An 18728-nucleotide genomic window follows, 5' to 3' on the forward strand; every position below is an offset into this window, starting at 1 on the left:
TCGTCTAAACTACAACTCTCAGAAGCCCTTAATGTAGTGGATAAAGTATCACAAACCGTTATCCAAAATAACAATTCACTAATTTCAGAAACAGTGAAATGTAAGTTGAGAAACATTATTGCTAAAAATTCTGCCTATTCACAACTTCGTATTATCGTGACTATCAGGTCACGACAAGACGGCTGAAGTTGGTGTACTAAAAAGTAGTGACTTTCCGTTCTTCAAATATGCACCTATTACATCGTGTGATATCGAATGTACATTTTCCTAATACAAAAACTGTTTGAGTGACCATCGGAGGAGGTTCACTTTGCAGTCGCTCAAAATGTACGTAACTCTTCACTGCAATGCACATATTCAAGGATGATGTGAGTATATTACATTAAATTTTAAGAGTTAATATATCTCACTATAAAATAATTGTGTATTTACATGTTTAGACATTTCCTACTTCAATGATCATTCATTATATTTCTTGAATGTAGGATACAGGTTTTATTGTAGCCGCAGTATACTGCTCAATGTTTACATCAGAGGCATATTCCATCCGTTGCACGCCCCCTTCTCATACAGTCTATACCGTGTGAGAAGTAAAGCTTACGATTCTCGTGGCAATTCCACGAAGTCTACTGATTAGCATAATATGCAGCTAGTCAGCGATGTATGCAATGGAGGGGAAAAGGAACTAGCCAACCTTCCTCATTACCTCCTGCCTTAGTTGCCTCATAAGTTGTGCCTTATTGATGTAACTTGTGAGGTTCAGACCTGTCTTCGGACAGTTGACTAAACAACATCAAGGCTTTTAAGGAGCCCGGAGGTTCATCGCCGCCCTCACATAAGCCCGCCATTGGTCCCTATCCTGAGCAAGATTAATCCATTCTCTATCATCATAAACCACCTCCCTCAAATCCATTTTAATATTATCTTCCCATCTACGTCTCGGTCTCCCCGAAGGTTTTTTTCCCTTCGACCTCCCAACTAACACTCTATATGCATTTCTTGATTCGCCCATACGTACTACATGCCCTGCCCATTTCAAACGTCTTGATTTAATGTTCCTAATCATGTCAGGTAAAGAATACAATGCGCGTAGTTTTGCGTTGTGTAACTTTCTCCACTCTTCTGTAACTTTATCCCTCTTAGCCCCAAATATTTTCCTAAGCACCTTATTCTCAAACACCCTTAACCTATGTTCCTCTCTCAAAGTGAGAGTCCAAGTTTCACAACTATACAGAACAACCGGTAATATAACTCTTTTACAAATTCTCACTTTCAGATCTTTTGGCAGCAGACTGGATGATAGACGCTCCTCAACCGAATAATAACAGGCATTTCCCATATTTATTCTGTGTTTAATTTTCTCTCGAGTATCATTTATATTTGTTACTGTTGCTCCCAGGTATTTTAATTTTTCCACCTCTTCAAAGAATAAATTTCCAATTTTTGTATTTCCATTTCGTACAATATTTTCGTCACGAGACATAATCCTATACTTTGTCTTTTCGGGATTTACTTCCAAACCTATTTCATTATTTGCTTCAAGTAAAATTCTCTTGTTTTCCCTAATCGTTTGTGGATTTTCTCCTAATATATTCACGTCATCCGCATAGACAAGCAGCTGATGTAACCCGTTCAATTCCAAACCCTCTCTGTTATCCTGCGCTTTCCTAATGGCATATTCTAGAGCAAAGTTAAAAAGTAAAAGTGATAGTGCATCTCCTTGCTTTAGCCCGCAGTGAATTGGAAACGCGTCTGACAGAAACTAACCTATATGACTCTGTTGTACGTTTCACTGAGACACATTTTAATTAATCAAACTAATTTCTTGGGAATACCAAATTCAATAAGAATAGAAGGAACACTTACAAAAATAATTATCGATCACTATTGATTAGTAGGGTCAGGTATCTTTGAACGTCAGTGTATCTTTGGGTGAAGTCTAGGAACATTCAAACAGTTTCTTATTTCTCATCTTCAGACTTTATTGCTTGTCGGATTTAAATAAAAATAGAAGATCTGTTTGTACATTCACTTATACACTTGTGTGTAAAATAAAGCACTTTAAATTTATGGTTCTAAACCCACGAGGCAGAATGTCTCGTCTGGTTTTTCGACTCTCGTCCAGGTATTGTCCTTACATAGTTGTTTGTAAGATGGTCGCCACTCCATGTGGCGTGGTTTTTTAACCGAAGTAGGCGGCGGGAGCAGCAACATGAGGGGCGTAGACAGCTGGAGCAGCGGCAATCAAGGGGGCGGCAGCAGGAACGGCGACAGGGGCGGCAGCAGGAACGGCGACAGGGGCGGCAGCAGGAACGGCGACAGGGGCGGCAGCAGGAACGGCGACAGGGGCGGCAGCAGGAACGGCGACAGGGGCGGCAGCAGGAACGGCGACAGGGGCGGCAGCAGAAACGGCGACAGGGGCGGCAGCAGGAACGGCGACAGGGGCGGCAGCAGGAACGGCGACAAGGGCGGCGAGGGCGTGATTGATCGAATGTGCGGTGTAGGAGCTTCCGAAGGGGGCGACGGCGTATGGCAGAGCTAAGGGGGCGACTCCGGCCATGGTGGTAGTGGCCAGCAGCAGGAGGGCGGCGAGGACGAGGATCTGGAAAATAATGAAGTACGGTCAATTGCGATATAATTGCACAGGCTTGAAGTCTTTTGACATACCAGATACTGTTAGCACCATGGTGAGAACACTTTAAAATTATCATGGTTTATAGAATAACTCATCTCGGGTTCTCAGCCAGGTGAGTTGGAGATTTGCTTCCAAGCTTTCGATGGCTAGCTCTGCCAACATCTTCGGGTTATGACTTAATTCCCTGAAGATGATGGTAGAGCTAGCCATCGAAAGCTTGGAAACAAATCTGCAACTCACGTGGCTGACAACCCAAGAAGAGTTTTTCCACATCAAACGCCGGGAAAGCCTCAAGTCATACATCATGATTTATATTAAATATTTCATATTAGCATATTTCATAATATGTAAACATTAATTATAAAACAATATAGTAATATGATATTTTCGGTCCTTAACTTAATAACATGATCAAGTAAAACAGGATTTAAAATATCTCAGTGCATATGTTTTATATGTACTTGCAGTGGAAATAAATAATTGTCATTAAAATACATTTATATACAGAGTCATTCACGAGGATTTACCGTCCTTTACGAAGCTTATTTCCGAAGACATTCTGAGCAAAAAATGTTATATAAACATGGGTCCTATTCTCAATATTTACAGAGTTACGTTTCGTTATTGGAACGCATTGCTGTGAACGCGTGATCTTGGTCAGCGTGCAGTCAGCAGCCAGCGCGAGCGCTACGGAAATCAAAGATAGCCGTATGCAGTTCCGTAGAGCGACGAGTGCTGTTCACTCGACCTTATCTCTACTCCGGAATTCTCCTCACTATTCATATTACTTCCCCTCTTTCGCGTCGCTGAGCTGTCAGGACTAAATAATCGGTCTGTAAGTCTTATACCAAACGTGATAGGAAAGTACTACGTGAACATCCTTTCTTCCCCTGTCCCCGCTGAGAAGTCAGACCCCACTACCACGGCTAGACTTACCGGGAACGCACAGTACAGATTTAATACAGCGCATCAGTCGACCTCATGCTGATCAGGAAGAGAAAAAGAAATGTGACTGGGTCACTTGTGAGAAGAAACTGCCTACTGAAGGCTGCAATGGAAGGAATGGTGAACGGGACAAGAGTAGTTCGGAGTAAAAGAAGATATGAGATGATAAACGACATTAACATATATGGATAGTAAGCGAAGACTAAGAGGAAGGCGGAAAAGAGGGACGATTCGAGAATGCTGGGTTTGCAGCGAAGAATCGGCCTTTGGGGATAAAGCTATGAATGAATAATTATACACTGCTGAAGAGTACATTACGATATCCACAATTACTTCAATTTTTACTTTTTTTTATTTTAAATAATAAAATAAAAAAATTCTCAGAAATAATATCAATGTTCGGCAGTACGTTTTTCTTCCAGGAAACTTTACAAATCTGGGCTAAGGAGTCGACTGAGAAACAGTTATATTTATGTTCAGAGTTAAGAATTGAAACCGCTAATGTTACACTGCCTGATAGGCCTATAGAGAATGTTAGCCTATATCTAAAATAAACGTCAAACGTGTGCAGAAGGTCCTTCAAGAGAGAAAAATGAACTCTTGGTAACTTAAGAAAATGTTTTTCCACTCCAATTGCTATATATGAGCAATGGAATTAATGCTCAGAAAATAATTACCTTTTTTTCATTTCTCAGTTTGTATATGAGCTATTCCATCTCAAATCGACCGAAATATAGAGAAGAGTGACCTTACAATTTCTAAATATAATGCATCTTTTTTACGTAGAGAACTGTGATGCATTGCTTTGTGCAAAGTTTGAGGCATCAGAACTTCATAGTGTTTAAATTAAAAATATTTAAATTTATCGTATTTTCATAAAATTAGCAACTTTAAATTGTTGTAGCTCCGAAACCCTTTCACCCAATGATCAAAATCATGGTTTATTTTGATGCTGAGAAATTAAAGTTTATATTGACATATAAACAGATTTCCTTACTTTTTATGGAAATGAGAAATTTCGATTTTTCCTCATTAAGACGCCTTTGGCTAGGAAAAAATATTTTAAAAATATATAGTTAGATTCCGCATTGAAAGTACAAATAAACACATATTTTTACTGATGGTATGTTGATAAGAAAGTATTGAAAATATCAAATACAGAAAATAAATAGTACGCGCGTGAACTAACCAGCTGACTGTGAGACGGGAGCTAGCCGAAACAAGCAAGGCCAGGAGACAAACACGTGATGTGTCGTCTAGCAGTCATGGCTGTGCTAGCTTTATCACAGGTTTTCATAAACACAGGAGTAAAATGACACCCAATGCTCGCTTATCTTCAGCTCTCGGCCAGTGCGTGCGGTACTGCACCGTTCAAGTCTAGGCGTGTGAAAATAATCTACTTAATATCCTCGAAACTTATTGCAGCACCTCTAAGCAAACAATGCCGAATCCCTCTTAATCATGCATGGTTTTTTCTCAATATTTTTTACATTTTTACAAATGGCCAAAAAGCCTAAAAGCAAGTAAAATCAGATTATCTGTCTCTCTGTGTACAATAAAAGTAAGGATTACTCTTAACATAACCTACCAAATGTCAGCTTCAAAATAAGCTCTCATTCAATGTTCTGCAGTAAATGGTTCGAGTTCTGAGCGCTGAAAGAGGCTTGTTTTTATAAAATACACTAAATTTGTCGCTCAATAATACGAAAACCGTTTAACTTTCGATAGTATATTTTTTAAAATGCATTCCCCTCAGCACCTTGTATAAGTAGGGAAAAATTAGAGTATAAAAAATGCGTAGTTTTTTACTGATCGATTTCATATGGAATAGCCCATATATATTTATGTACCAATATTTGTTTCTTTCTTCCAATGCTTTGTGATACAATATAATTCAAGTACACACTGTTTTCTCTTAGAAGAATATATTACATTAATTAACGTGAAGTACTGTTCATTTATAAATAAATAGTCATGAAGTTATAATTCGAAAATATTTCAAATTTCAAATAATATTTTTGACTTATTCTTTTGTTTTTGTAGAAGTTGTTATATAAATTCATTACAATTTATTTACTATGATTATGATTATGATTATTATTATTATTTCTATTATTATTATTATTTCATTATAATTTACTTTTTATTATTACTATTATTATTGTTATTATTTTTTTCTCTCTTCTTCTCCGTTTTATTAGAATATAGTAATAATTAGACTTTGCAGTTTGAATGGGGCCTTACATAACAAATTGCCATTGGAAATTTGAAAGCAATTTATATATTTTTAATCTTAATGCGTTATATGAAAAATATAATCCCAGAAATCTTATGAAACACGCTAGAGGTTTCAATGTGCTGGGCTTGTTTACTGCGGGGAATTGACACAAAACAAAGTGTAGTAATTTTAAACGACGCTTCCAGGTTATTATTAACTTGGACGAGACAGGAAGAACTGTAACCTAGCACAACCTGATAAAGCTTCACCTACTTATGAATTACATTGCAATGCCGTCTTCTTTTGTTACTCACAAATTTCATTGGCTACAAAGCTAAAAATATATGAGGGAATATTCTGAAGGAGTGTAATAACGGAACTCTGCAAGATACAAAGGATCATAAAACGAAATTATCGTTCTTCAACCTCGATTTCTATGTGTACTCTGTCCGGTTTTGAATTGTATTAGATGTTATAGCTTCGTGTGTTTTTATATAAAATCGTTCTTAATCTTTACAAAATTATCAAATCAGGATCATTTTGTTTCCAAGTTTTCGTTGTTATTTGTAAGACATTTAAAATACAAGTGTACTAATTACGTTTATTTTTACATATCGAATGAAGTACTATAAATAAAAATGATATTAAATATTGGATAAAGCCAATTAAAATGTTAGCATGTAGTGTTTCTTTGTGATTTTTTACGCAGACGTCCAATTCCTAAGAGAAAATGTTTTCAGGAAAAAGCTAAGACAGCCCAGCCACTAGCCTTTACAGAGGGCCAGCAGAAAGGATGGTGGAAATCGGAAAGAGACGTAACCAAACAGACACAGTACTTATGCGAAAATATGATTCAATAATAAAGGATTATTCTTTGATGTAATCCAAACAAAAATGTTTAATAGAATTTTGCTCGTCTTTGCTTCCTTTTTGAGATAAAAATTGTTTTATACGAAACATTTCATAGCGTGTTTTAAGAAAATAATTCATTTAATTCCAAATATGCTCAGTCAATTTAAGAGAGCAGTGTATTATGATAGCAAATGATTGAAAGAAATTTATTTATTTTTCTTTAGATATGCAGAAATTTGATCCGAACAAATGTAACATTGTAAAATTTCTTTGCCGAACATCCGTAAGTTGCAGGATTCACTGTTATTGAAACATTATCTTGACCCATATTTTTACTTACAAAATGAACTAGGAATGTCTTCAATAACGACACAACAGTCACTACCAATAGAGCAGTACAATACAAATCGTTAGATATATTTCGATTATAATTGAAGAGTCCACTGCAAAAATGATGGATGTCATTTGGAATGCATTTTGCAGGAGAAGCAATTGAAAGTTTGAAATGCTTAGCGCTCAAAGCTTAACTGTGATTTTCCGATCATTACTGGAAAATGACTATCAGTGTTAATGCCTTATAATCCTCTATGTACATTCTATATGTTTTAAGCTATGCATTGACAGTCTTGGTTCATTTTCGACAAGAAAGTGACATCCATCATTCTTGCAGTGGACTCTTCAATTATCAATCCAATCCCATAGGTAAATCTTGGTTGGCAATAATTTCTTTTTTTCCAAACGGGCCACAGTTCAGGACTGACGTCCATTTGTAATAGAACAACATTTCTACACCCACATTTCACATATAACTATCAACTAGACTGAAATTATTTTGTTGTAAAATGATGCGCCGACCTGTAAACCGCCAATTTCAACAGTAAAGTCGTTTTTCGAAAAGATGGACTGAAGCTCTTTTGGAAAGGAGGGATTCAATTACAAAAGAGGGTCTTGCACTTACCGGATTAACTTCTCCGTGTGCCGAACATTCGGCACACTTCATCGAGGAGCCTCTCATAGGAGTTTCGAGGCTCCTCTTCGGCTGGGGCATCTGGTGGTGGGCCCTCTTCCGGTGGAGGTGGTGGTGGTGGCTCTTCTCCCAGAATTTCTACGAGAGGATCTGCAAAAGTTACATGTCTCTGATAATCTTCCTCTGGTTCTATTGTTGTCTCTTTGTCATTTTTCTCAGGTTCATTATCCTTGGTTTCCTGTTCATCTTTCTCGGGTTCCTTATCATTGGTTTTGTTGTCATCTATTTCGGGTTCCTTATCCTTGGTTCTGTTGTCATCTTTTTCAGGTTTATTATCCTTGGTTTTCTGGTCATCTTTTTCAGGTTTCTTATCCTTGGTTTTCTGGTCATCTTTTTCAGGTTTCTTATCCTTGGTTTTATGGTCATCTTGTTCAGGTTCCTTATCCTTGGTTTTGTTGTCGTCTTTCGGAGTTATATCACTGTCAGTTGCTCTTGGGTCTTCTTTTGAGCTGCCACTCCCAGGTTTTCTTTTATCTTTCGTGGCAGTGGCAGGTTTTTTGCCAGGTCCTTGTCCGCTTGTGCCTGGGGGGCTATTTCCGTCTTTATCCGGTTTTATTATATACAGTTTTGTAACATCCCGGAGGGGCGGTTTTTCTTTATGGTTATTGTATAGGAGGTAAGCTCCAATTGTGGCCCCTCCGGTGACCGCCACTTTAGTTGCGGTCCCTGTATTCGACCAAGATCTCGCTAGCGTACGTGCAATAACTTTTGCGGTCCACATCTTTCCTGTTATAATTTGAGGAACGTTTCCAGGCAACGCACAACATAGGCTCTATTGTGAAAATGCATTATTAACTAAGCACATCACAGCCAAAACAATGGGTTTGTTCCAGCAAGAAACTCAGAACACGTTCCGAACTAATACCGAACTTCTTTCGACGCATGCGCCAGTTGTGTACGGTGTCAGAACGAGTTCGGGATTTTACGTTGTTCGAACGTTTCTTGAACTGTTCTCTCACGGTCTTCGGAGTTTCTTCCCATATTAAAATTATAATCATCTTCCGAACTTAATTTGTCATAAACTATATCACTCACCTTGCAAATCACTCACGATCGACCAATTTCACTCGTTCGGAACGAGTTCTAAAGCTTGTTGGAAAATGGATCTGGGAGTTCAGTATCGGTTTGGAATCAGTTCCAGTCTTGTTGGAACACATTGAGCTACTGCGCATGAGGAGGCAGTTCAGAATCGATTCCCGAACGTGCTGGAACAAATCTATTGAGACGATTCGGTTGTTACTCACTAGTTGAATGTTTTATCTGTCAATTGAATCGTTTATTTCAGAAACCAGTCAAGCTCCAAGTTTGCCAGTTGTGTGCCATAGTGTTCTGCCCAAAGGCAGGTCTTTCACTGCAAACCCAGCATTCTCCAGTCTTTAATATTTTCTGTTTTCCTCTTTGTCTCCTCATATGATCTTATATCTTAATGTCGTCTTTCATCTGAAATCTTCTTCTGCACCGAACTCTCCCGTTCACCATTCCTTTCAGTGCATCATTTAGTACGCAGTTTCTTCTCAACCAGTGACCCAGCCAATTCTTTTCCCTCTTTCTGATCAGTTTCAGCATCATTCTTTCTTCATCCACTCTTTCCAACACAGCTTCGTATCTTATTCTGTCTGTCCATTTCACACGTTCCATCCTTCTCCATATCCACATTTCATATGCTTCTATTCGCTTCTCTTCACTTCGTCGTAATGTCCATGTTTCTACACCATACAATGTTACATTCCACACAAAGCACTTCACTAGTCTCTTCCTTTGTTCTTTTTCCAGAGGTCCGCAGAAGATGCTCCTTTTCCTGTTAAAAGCTTCCTTTGCCATTACTATTCTCCTTTTGACTTCTTGGCAGCAGCTCATGTTACTGCTTATAGTACACCCTAAGTATTTGAAGCTGTCCACTTGCTCTACTGCCTCATTTAGAATTCACAAGTTTACCTTCTTTACTTTTCTTCCTATGACTATGATCTTCATCCTGTTGGTATATATCTTCATTCCATACTGCTCACAGCTGTCATTTAGCTCTTGCAGCATATTCCTTAGCATCATCTCCTCTTCTGCTAACAACGCCATATTGTATGCTAATGTGCTGTAGACAGTGTAGGCTGTAGGCTGCTATATATTGCATAATGAATGCGTCCGCCTGGATAGTTCAGTTAGTGAATAAAAACATTTATTGTTAATACTGTACTGTTTTTTGATTAAATAAAATCCTAATGAAAATTATCAAACTCAAAATCGTAATAGTTCCTAATTCACATAAATGATTGCATTACTTTTCTTCTCTCCTATACCTAGTAAAGTGATTTGTTTGTATTTTATACTACAGAATCATCAAATTGCGGTCTTTCTGGTTCTCAACCGTTAATCCAAAGATATACAGTAGCCAAGTTCATATTAAATATGTTGGTAAAAACAAAATGATGTCTCGGTACATCGTACTGATATTTTTCTAATAGAAGACGTCATCTCAGAATTCTCTAACTGGGATCAATTTGTACTGTCTCCAGGTCAAGGGTTTATGGTCAGTAATAACGGCCTAGAAGGTACGGTCTGGAACGTTTATCTATCCCCAGGTCAACACTCATTTTTGACACGTAGAATGCGCTTCACTTGGTCTATAAACCACACGACTGTCTGTAATCACACCAATGCCTTGCACAATCTCTATGTATTAACTCCGGTTAATATTATTCTCGTAACAGATTAGACTGTAAGCACGCGTTTTATTTTTTATTAAAAATTATTATTATTATTATTATTTTTGAATGCCAACATATCTTTGATAAGTATACGTTAAAGAACATGCAGTAAAATTTTCTAACTTTGTAGCATAATGTTTGTGGATTCCTTAGCAATGTGAATGCAGAGATGTGGACTAAAGAAAAGAGCAAAAAAAAATTACTTAAATTTGTGTATGTTTTATACTTAATGAGCGCAGCCTTTTTATAGAGGACGTAATTCATGACAAAACCGTCGTAAGGTTCTAAAATCTCGTCAAAGTGTAAAGTAGGCACTACAGCTCATTTTCTACAAAAAAAAAAAAACGTGATTTTGGACGAAAAAACTACAAAATTTTCATCTATTCCATCTCTTAAGAGCCAAATTCCCTACAGAAACAATTAAACGTAATGACCAAATCAATACTTGCAAGACAAATCGACGTGGACGGAAGTAGTGAGGGTCTTAGGTCAGCCACGATTGGGAACCCTCCCCCCACCAGTCGCATTAAAAGAAAATCGCGCATCATGCATGTTTTGTTTTATGCTCTATTCAGTAATAGTACATTATGCAACGAGCCTATAATGATAGTAATTAAGAAGCGAGTATGGATGTTTATGAAACGAGCGCAAGCGAGTTTCATAATTTTCATACGAGCTTCTTAATTACCATTTAGGCGAGTTTCATACGACTTTTTATGCTCGACCATATTTCTAACTTCAAATTATTCATTTTATTTGTATTTAACTGACCTTGAGCAATACCTCGTAAATTGTGAGATGTGCGCAGACGCGAAAGTATTGATTTTTTCCGAGGAACAGATGTCCACATTGACCTTGATAGCCTATAAGAACCTACAGAGTAAACTAAATATTAACTTTGATATAACATTGAAATTAAATTAGACATTGAAAAACGAGATGACAAATTGAATTTATTTGAATATTATTTACAATTAACGCTAATTATTATAGTAACAGAACATAACCTTCTGCGACAGTATTGGATTTCCAGCCTCCGTGACTTTTCGCTAATTCTCTTTCGTTTGCATATCCGAGAATAATCGATACTTGCGGTTTCATAACGGTACAAAGGTGACTTGTCATTGGCTGAGCACCTGTAAGCTGACTTGTCATTGGCTGAACACCTGTACTTTAATGAGTAGGTGTACTTTAATGACATGCATTAAAGGACTGCTACCAGGTGTATAATTACTACATTTCGGCATGGTCGAGCATAAAAGTTTATAAAATGTGCGTTCTTATAAATTCAAAAACATGGGGTGAAAAAGGTTGCGTTAAATACCAGTAAATTAATAATGAGAGAGCCACCGGCGTAGCTCAGTCGGCTAAGACACTATCTTGTCTGTCGATCCGGAGTTGTGGTCGGGCGCGGATTCGATCCCCGCTTGGACTGATTAGCTGGTTGGGTTTTTCCGAGGTTTTCCCCAACCGTAAGACGAATGTCAGATAATCTATGGCGAATCCTCGGCCTCATCTCGCCAAATACTATCTCGCTATCATCAATACCATCTACGCTAAATAACCTAATAGTTGACACAGCGGCTTTAAATAACCAAATAAAAAATAATAAATAAATGAGCAACAATAATTTATTTTTCAATAATGAAATGAAGAAAAGAGAAGTTAAGCTAAGCTTCTGGTGTTATATTATTTAGTTTTCTTGACAGGATAAATTTGCAATGAAATATATTGAAATGGCGAGTATTGACGAGGGAGGCTTTGGTAACTCGTTTGAAGACGAAATAATAAAGGTCATGCGTTTTATTTTACAACACTATGTTTACAAAATGCTATATATTGCCAATGCAAGGCAGGCGAACGCCTTATAAAACGATGAATTTGCCATATAACGTGCAAATTTCCACCCCCATGGTTCAGCAGTAAATTTCTGAGCTTAAAACTTGTAACGTAATGTTTGTGTCGCGGAAATTCGAGAGTTAAAAAGAGCATGGTTTATGTTACAACGCTGAAAACTACTTCAACTGGGAACTTTTTCTGCTATTTCGGAACTCGCCTTATGCTACGGCCACTTGCTTCCCCGAAACTTGCGGCTCTATATATTGACTACATTTATGCTGTGATTAATCCGCCACTGCGGAGAAGAATCCTTCTGTTTAAGGTAATTGAATCGCTTGGTTCAGAAACCAGTCAAGCGCCAAAACAAGAAAAAATGAGTTAATGGCGGCATAATGTTCTGTGAGGGTATACGTACATGTTAGTGCTGAAAATAGTCAAATGCCGTCCTCCTGTAATGATGAGACATTATGTTGACTTTCGTGTTTAGATCAGAAACCAGTCAAGCGACACCACTTGGCGGTTTCTGCAGTAAACTGCGGGTAGATTTTCTCTTTCACAGTTGTTCTATTTTTGATGAACCTCTGTGACAAAGGGGGATTTGACAGTATCACCCACAATTTCCCTGTTCGTGGTCACTCGTATTCACCGTGACACTCCAGAGGAATATATGGAGCTTATACGAAAAGCCAGTAAAACAAATCGTTTTACTATTCATAGCGTTACCTCCCAAGATATCTGAAGTTTCAAAACATGATGGCTTCATTCATACAAGAAGCTTACTAACTCAGACGAAACCCCTGGTAGAGGTGTTCCTAAAGACCAAAAGGAGAGTTCCAAGATATCGATACACAAACAGTTTTGTTACAACAAGGACACTCCTGGAAAAGTGATAGTAAAGCCAAATATTGATGAAATCATTCAATCAACCTTCACTCTGCTGAAAACAGCTTGCTCCTGACTTACCCATCCAAATGGCCTATCCTTCAGAAAAAAATAAGTTTAAAAACATCATTTATTAGGCATATAATAATAATAATAATAATAATAATAATAATAATAATAATAATATTGTTGTGGATATTTTAAAGAAATGTTTGAAAATGATGAACGTTCATTTCGATACAGGCCTCAGTTATTTTGTGCATATTATCGAAAACGTTTTTAATCATATTTTCTGAAATTTAATGTATTGTTTCTAAAATGTAATTCTTTAATTATTCTATTGTTGTAGCATATTTAGCAAACAAAACTGTTTTACAGTAAACCCAAAAGAAATAATGCAAAGAAATCAGTCGACATTGTGGGCCATAATCTTGCGTCTGTTGAAGTAATTCTGTATCTACTCTATAACAGAATACCTTACGTACTGTAAATTCAATCTTTTCAATCTTCACTTCTGTCCGATCCGCACAGATAAATTTACCCAGACATGCTATCTACTGTCCGTCCAAGTGTTTATGTCGCAGAGTCGTAGAAAAGGGGGGGGGGACATCAATTGAAAGTTACTCACTTAACTAGAACATTTTATTTAATCTCTTTATAATGTTACGTACATGTCCAATTCCTAAGAGCAAATGTTTTCAGAAAAAAGCTAATACAGCTCTGCCACTAGCCTTTACAGAGGGGCCAGCAGAAACGGGTGGGGGAAATCGGGAAGCGACGTAACCCACATGTGCGAAAATATGATTCAATAATGAATGCACTTTATTCACTGGAAAATGCGACCATATTTCTGGAACGTACTATACTCACTCAGTACTGTATACTATGAGCGTATGACGACTTTGACTACATATGCGGTCTTGGTTCTGTGTGAAGGACGGGTGGAAGTTTACTTAGTAGAAGGGGTGGGGGTGAAGTACGTTAAAAAATTCAGGTACAATAAAAATTGAAGTAAAAATAAAATAATGTGCCTGTATTTATGTATGTATATATGTATTTCATTTCAAAACTTCCCAGTCTAAGTAACTAATTATTTAAATTGAATTCAATTTAAATCAGAAACATGTCAATTTATATATTGAGGGGAAATTCTGAAACCAGGCTTAATTGCATTTTAGATTTCACCTCTCACCCCCCCCCCCCACTTTGAAATTTCAAATGGCACCTCTATATTTTTATACCGGCTGGACATTTCCCGTGCCACTAATTGAAGCCATTTTGAGGTTTATGGGACATAAGGTTAAAAAAAAAAAACTTCTCAGTTTTAACTCTTTATCACAATTAGTTTCGTTATGTGTCTGACCGCCGGTATTCTACCTCGAGCCATGTATTATGAAGCATCTGTAGTGTGACATTGTTGACAGCAGCATAAATTGTTTCCTGTAAGTCTTCCAAATCACGTACTGGTGTCCTGTAGACCTGGTCCTTAACAAATCCCCACACGAAAAAACCAAGTGGTGTTAGAATATTTATTGAATGAGTATCTGTCAAAATGACTTATCAATATTAAAAAAAACAACAACAAATATTTAAACATACAAATAATTCATTGAATTTAATAATATGTTGCTAACGTTTTCGCCTATTTAAGCATCTTGAAGCGTATATACAATATTTAAAATTTCTCGTGTAGTACATTAATATTGACTGATATTGGCATATTCATTAAATAGATAATTAAACAATCTTAAATAAACATATTGAAACAATACATAAAAATTAAATAAGTAAAATGATATTTGCTTTAAATATTGCTTTCAATTAATTTACTTGTTTAATAGTTAAAACCAAACTAATATTCAAAATCACTTCAATTTTTGTAACAATAGTTAAAATAACTATTACTACATCTAAGAAAATTACATTTTTTAAATTTTATTTGACAATTTTTGTACATTGGTACTATCAATTGTGCTTAAATAATTAACATTTCAACAATATGAGACTTGTGGAGAGGGTGACGTCCATTAACGTTCCTCAAAGCATCAACAAATCAGTGTGTCTTTTCCTCTTGAGGCGACGATCAGTCCGTGCAGGGGGCAGGTTCCGAGGAATCTGGTTGATTAAGCTGTTCACAATGTTGCATATAACCGTGTGTAGGAAGAATGAATTACAGTCTCTATTTTGGCTAGGTCTAGATCTGAATGAAGTGTTTCATTTCTGATGTACCATGGTGCTCCAGTGATTATCCTTAAGTGCCCGATTTTGGAATGTTTGAATACGCTTGATTTGACTTATAGAAGTCGATCCTCATAATGAACATTCATAGAGCCAAATAGGTTTGAGAAGCATTACATATATTACCTTTTGTTGGAAAGGGAAAGACAAGAGCTGGAAAGTATTGCTTTCAATTGATGAAGTCTGTATCTTAATCTCTGGAGGGTGTAAATGAGATGTTTATTCCAGGTCAAGCGTCTGTCTAGGATGAGTCCAAGATATCGTACTTCTTCATGCTACGGCACTGGTGAACAGTTGAGGTATAATGGAAGTGCTTTTTCTTTTTTGAGGTATGTGAATGTTACTGTTGATGACTTATTTGTGTTCATGGCTGTTCTCCATTTTTTGTTCCATATTTCAATTTTTTGTATAAAGTTTTGTAGATTGGTTGTCACTTGTTCACCAGTATCTCCTTTGCTAAGGACTAGCAATGTCATCAGCGAACTGAGCTACAATTAGAGAATCTGATTTAGGTGTTGGTATATCATGAGTGTAAATTAAATAGAGAAAAGGGGCTAGAATGCTCCCTTGAGGTACACCAGCAGAAATATAACTAATCTGAGACTGTACACTTTCGTAAATTACTGTATAAGTTCTCTTCTAAGAAATGATTGAATTAAACGGTAGTATGTGTCAGGAAAATGTTTTTTTAGTTTGAATAAGAGGCCATTATGCCACACTTTATCGAACGCCTTTTCTGTAGAAACTTACAATAATTATGTACATTAAAACAGGTTCAATTTATATCAATGTTACACCTATATTTAAGGTTAATTAATTCAGAAATTATATCTTTATTAGGCCTAATGTAATGCACATGATCGTACAAATGTTTATGTACTATTGCAAATTTATGATTTGTGTCGTGTGTCATATATGTCAAGCATTTGTTGTTTTATTAAAGTTACAATTGCAGCAAAGTAATATGACCATGCTATTCGTGTTAATTCCAGTATTAAACTTCATTACATCATATATTAGTACACGTCGGAATTGTTTCAAATAGATCCTTCGGCTTGGGTTGCAAATTAGATCGTAGGTGGGTCATTTACAAAATTTGTATAACAAACTGACGATTGAGAACGGCAAAATTAAAGTACTATTTAGTTCATATTCTGCATGTATTAATATAGTGCAATGTATCTGCCATAGTAATCAGCCACTGTACACTCACCTTGCTTTACAGCACTGTTTTGAATGATGTAACAGACATGACGGAGTAACAGATCTGACAGGTAATAGACATGACAAAGCAAACATAAGCATGTGCTAACCTAAAATTTTTTTGCTTAAAAATCTTCAAAATAGCAACTTAACTACTGCACACGTGCATTATTATGTCTTCTTGATCTTGACTTTATATGTTGTTATTTGTGGAAAACACAACACAAACAGATCTGACAGAGTAAAAATGCACGCTTAGACTAAAAAATAAAGCAAGAGTATGACACACAATCTCGCCAAATCAAAATGGGTGAACATAGCAGTACAATCAAAATGACTCTTTTTGCATCATCTTGGCTTGTGCTGACATCTGTGGGATTTCTTATTCAACTGTGTATCCATAGGAACCAGTGGCGATTTCTCTTAAAGAGCACAGGAGCAGTGCACCACCTCTTCAAATAACACTTTTTTTTTAAGTTATATCAATGAGCTGCAGTAGACTATGTGAGCGACATAATTCTTTATTATAATACGGTACTATGTAAAAATAACGCTGCACGTGTACTGTTCTTGTTGACGCCTGGGACTTAGGTTTACCACTCGACACTTGCGGCACACTGTTCCATTTGAGCATGCGCAGTAGTAGAGTTTCACTGGCAGGCTTTGGAGCATGGTAGGGGGCCAGTACAGTTTGCGTATGAGGGGTTAAGAGCACTTTCAGATGTGTTCTGCAGTCGGTGTTGGCCCGTTCTATCATAAATATTGCAATGAATAGTGTGCAAAATCTTTTAAATATGTAATTTTCTGTAAGAACTTTACACGAAAAGATAAAAATAAAGAAGATGGGTAGACGTACACAGGAATTAAAATTATAAGTGACGAAGAGCAGTAACAGAGAAGTGACAAGAAAATTCAACATTCGGACTTACAAAAAATACAATATGTGGCTGCAATATAAAAGACGCTGTATTTTGTTTTCCTTGCCTATTGTTCGGCGGCGAACATTCATTAACAAAAACAAGTAGGCTACGTGTTATGAATTGTATTTATTTTTCTGTTTGAATTTAGGACTGTGCGTAGTAACTAAATAATTTTGATTATCGTTCTGTAGGTATGATTGATTTGAAGCACATGAATGAAAGAAATAAAAACACGATTCTTCAGCTGCACACTCAACAATAATGTTAAATTAGCAGTGTTGGGTCAAACAAACATACAGACACAATTGGATTGTTGCACTTCACAATGATAAAGTTACCAAGAACAGATATGAGCGTGCGGTTTTATTGCCTTTAAGAGGTCACGATGGCGGAAACTCATCTTTAAACGCTAGTATTTTTCTGGCCTCATCAATTTTAGTTCTGAATTAGACGCACTCTTAAGGAACATTTGGAAAGAGCAACAGTGTTTAAGAGCACATCAAACACTATACAGAACGAAGTCCTTCAAGCCATTTTGATGTATGCCATGATGAGATTTCAAAGAAATAAAGAAAGCTGCTGACTTTTAGCAGTTAAGGCTGATGAGACGAAACACGTATCGAATGCTTGTGAACGTGTGAACTGTGTTATAAAACGCAATATAGCGAAAACAATATTATTTACGGTGTGCTGCAATAGAAATTGAACACTTTACTTTGCTATTACTGGACCACATAGGAAACTGACTAACTGCAATTTCTTGACTAACAAAATTATGTAAATCTATATCTATATAACATATATTAGTAGTTATGTTGTGGTTAGTATCTATAATAATAATAATAATAATAATAATAATAATAATAATAATAATATGATAATACGATAATCATAATCATAATAAATATTTGTGCACCACCAGGATTATTTATCACCACACGCCACTGATAGGAACAGAATGGTGTAACAGACCTGACTGACTTACTGGACTAGAGTAATTATGTAATAGTATTTAAGGAAATATAAACTCAGACATACTCATACATAATGAATAAGTTTTGATAATATCAAATATTTCTTTGATTTTTTCTCAATTGTATTATTAAACAAACCTTTATCTGGAAATAATCATGCTCCATTTTAAAAACTTAACCAGTATGTACACAGCATTATAGCTGTTACTATATAGTACATTATGCAACGAGCCTATAATGATAGTAATAAAGAAGCGAGTATGGATGTTTATGAAACGAGCGCAAGCGCAAGCGAC

General features: G+C 36.5%; 1 protein-coding gene across 1 annotated transcript; it reads right to left on the reverse strand.

The window, feature by feature from the left end:
* Window positions 1-1324: 1324 nt before the first annotated feature.
* LOC138710827 (larval cuticle protein F1-like) lies at window positions 1325-3169 on the reverse strand. The gene has a single exon (XM_069841970.1). The coding sequence runs from the start codon at window positions 2558-2560 to the stop codon at window positions 2183-2185; it is 378 nt and encodes a 125-aa protein (XP_069698071.1). The 5' UTR covers window positions 2561-3169; the 3' UTR covers window positions 1325-2182.
* Between the last annotated feature and the right edge of the window lie 15559 nt (window positions 3170-18728).

The sequence above is a fragment of the Periplaneta americana genome, chromosome 12 (assembly GCF_040183065.1).
Source record: "Periplaneta americana isolate PAMFEO1 chromosome 12, P.americana_PAMFEO1_priV1, whole genome shotgun sequence".
NCBI classification, from domain to species: domain Eukaryota; kingdom Metazoa; phylum Arthropoda; class Insecta; order Blattodea; family Blattidae; genus Periplaneta; species Periplaneta americana.

Bases quoted from the DNA above. Each gene is read 5' to 3' on its own strand.
- LOC138710827 (XM_069841970.1), bottom strand. From the start codon at position 2,560: ATGGCCGGAGTCGCCCCCTTAGCTCTGCCATACGCCGTCGCCCCCTTC.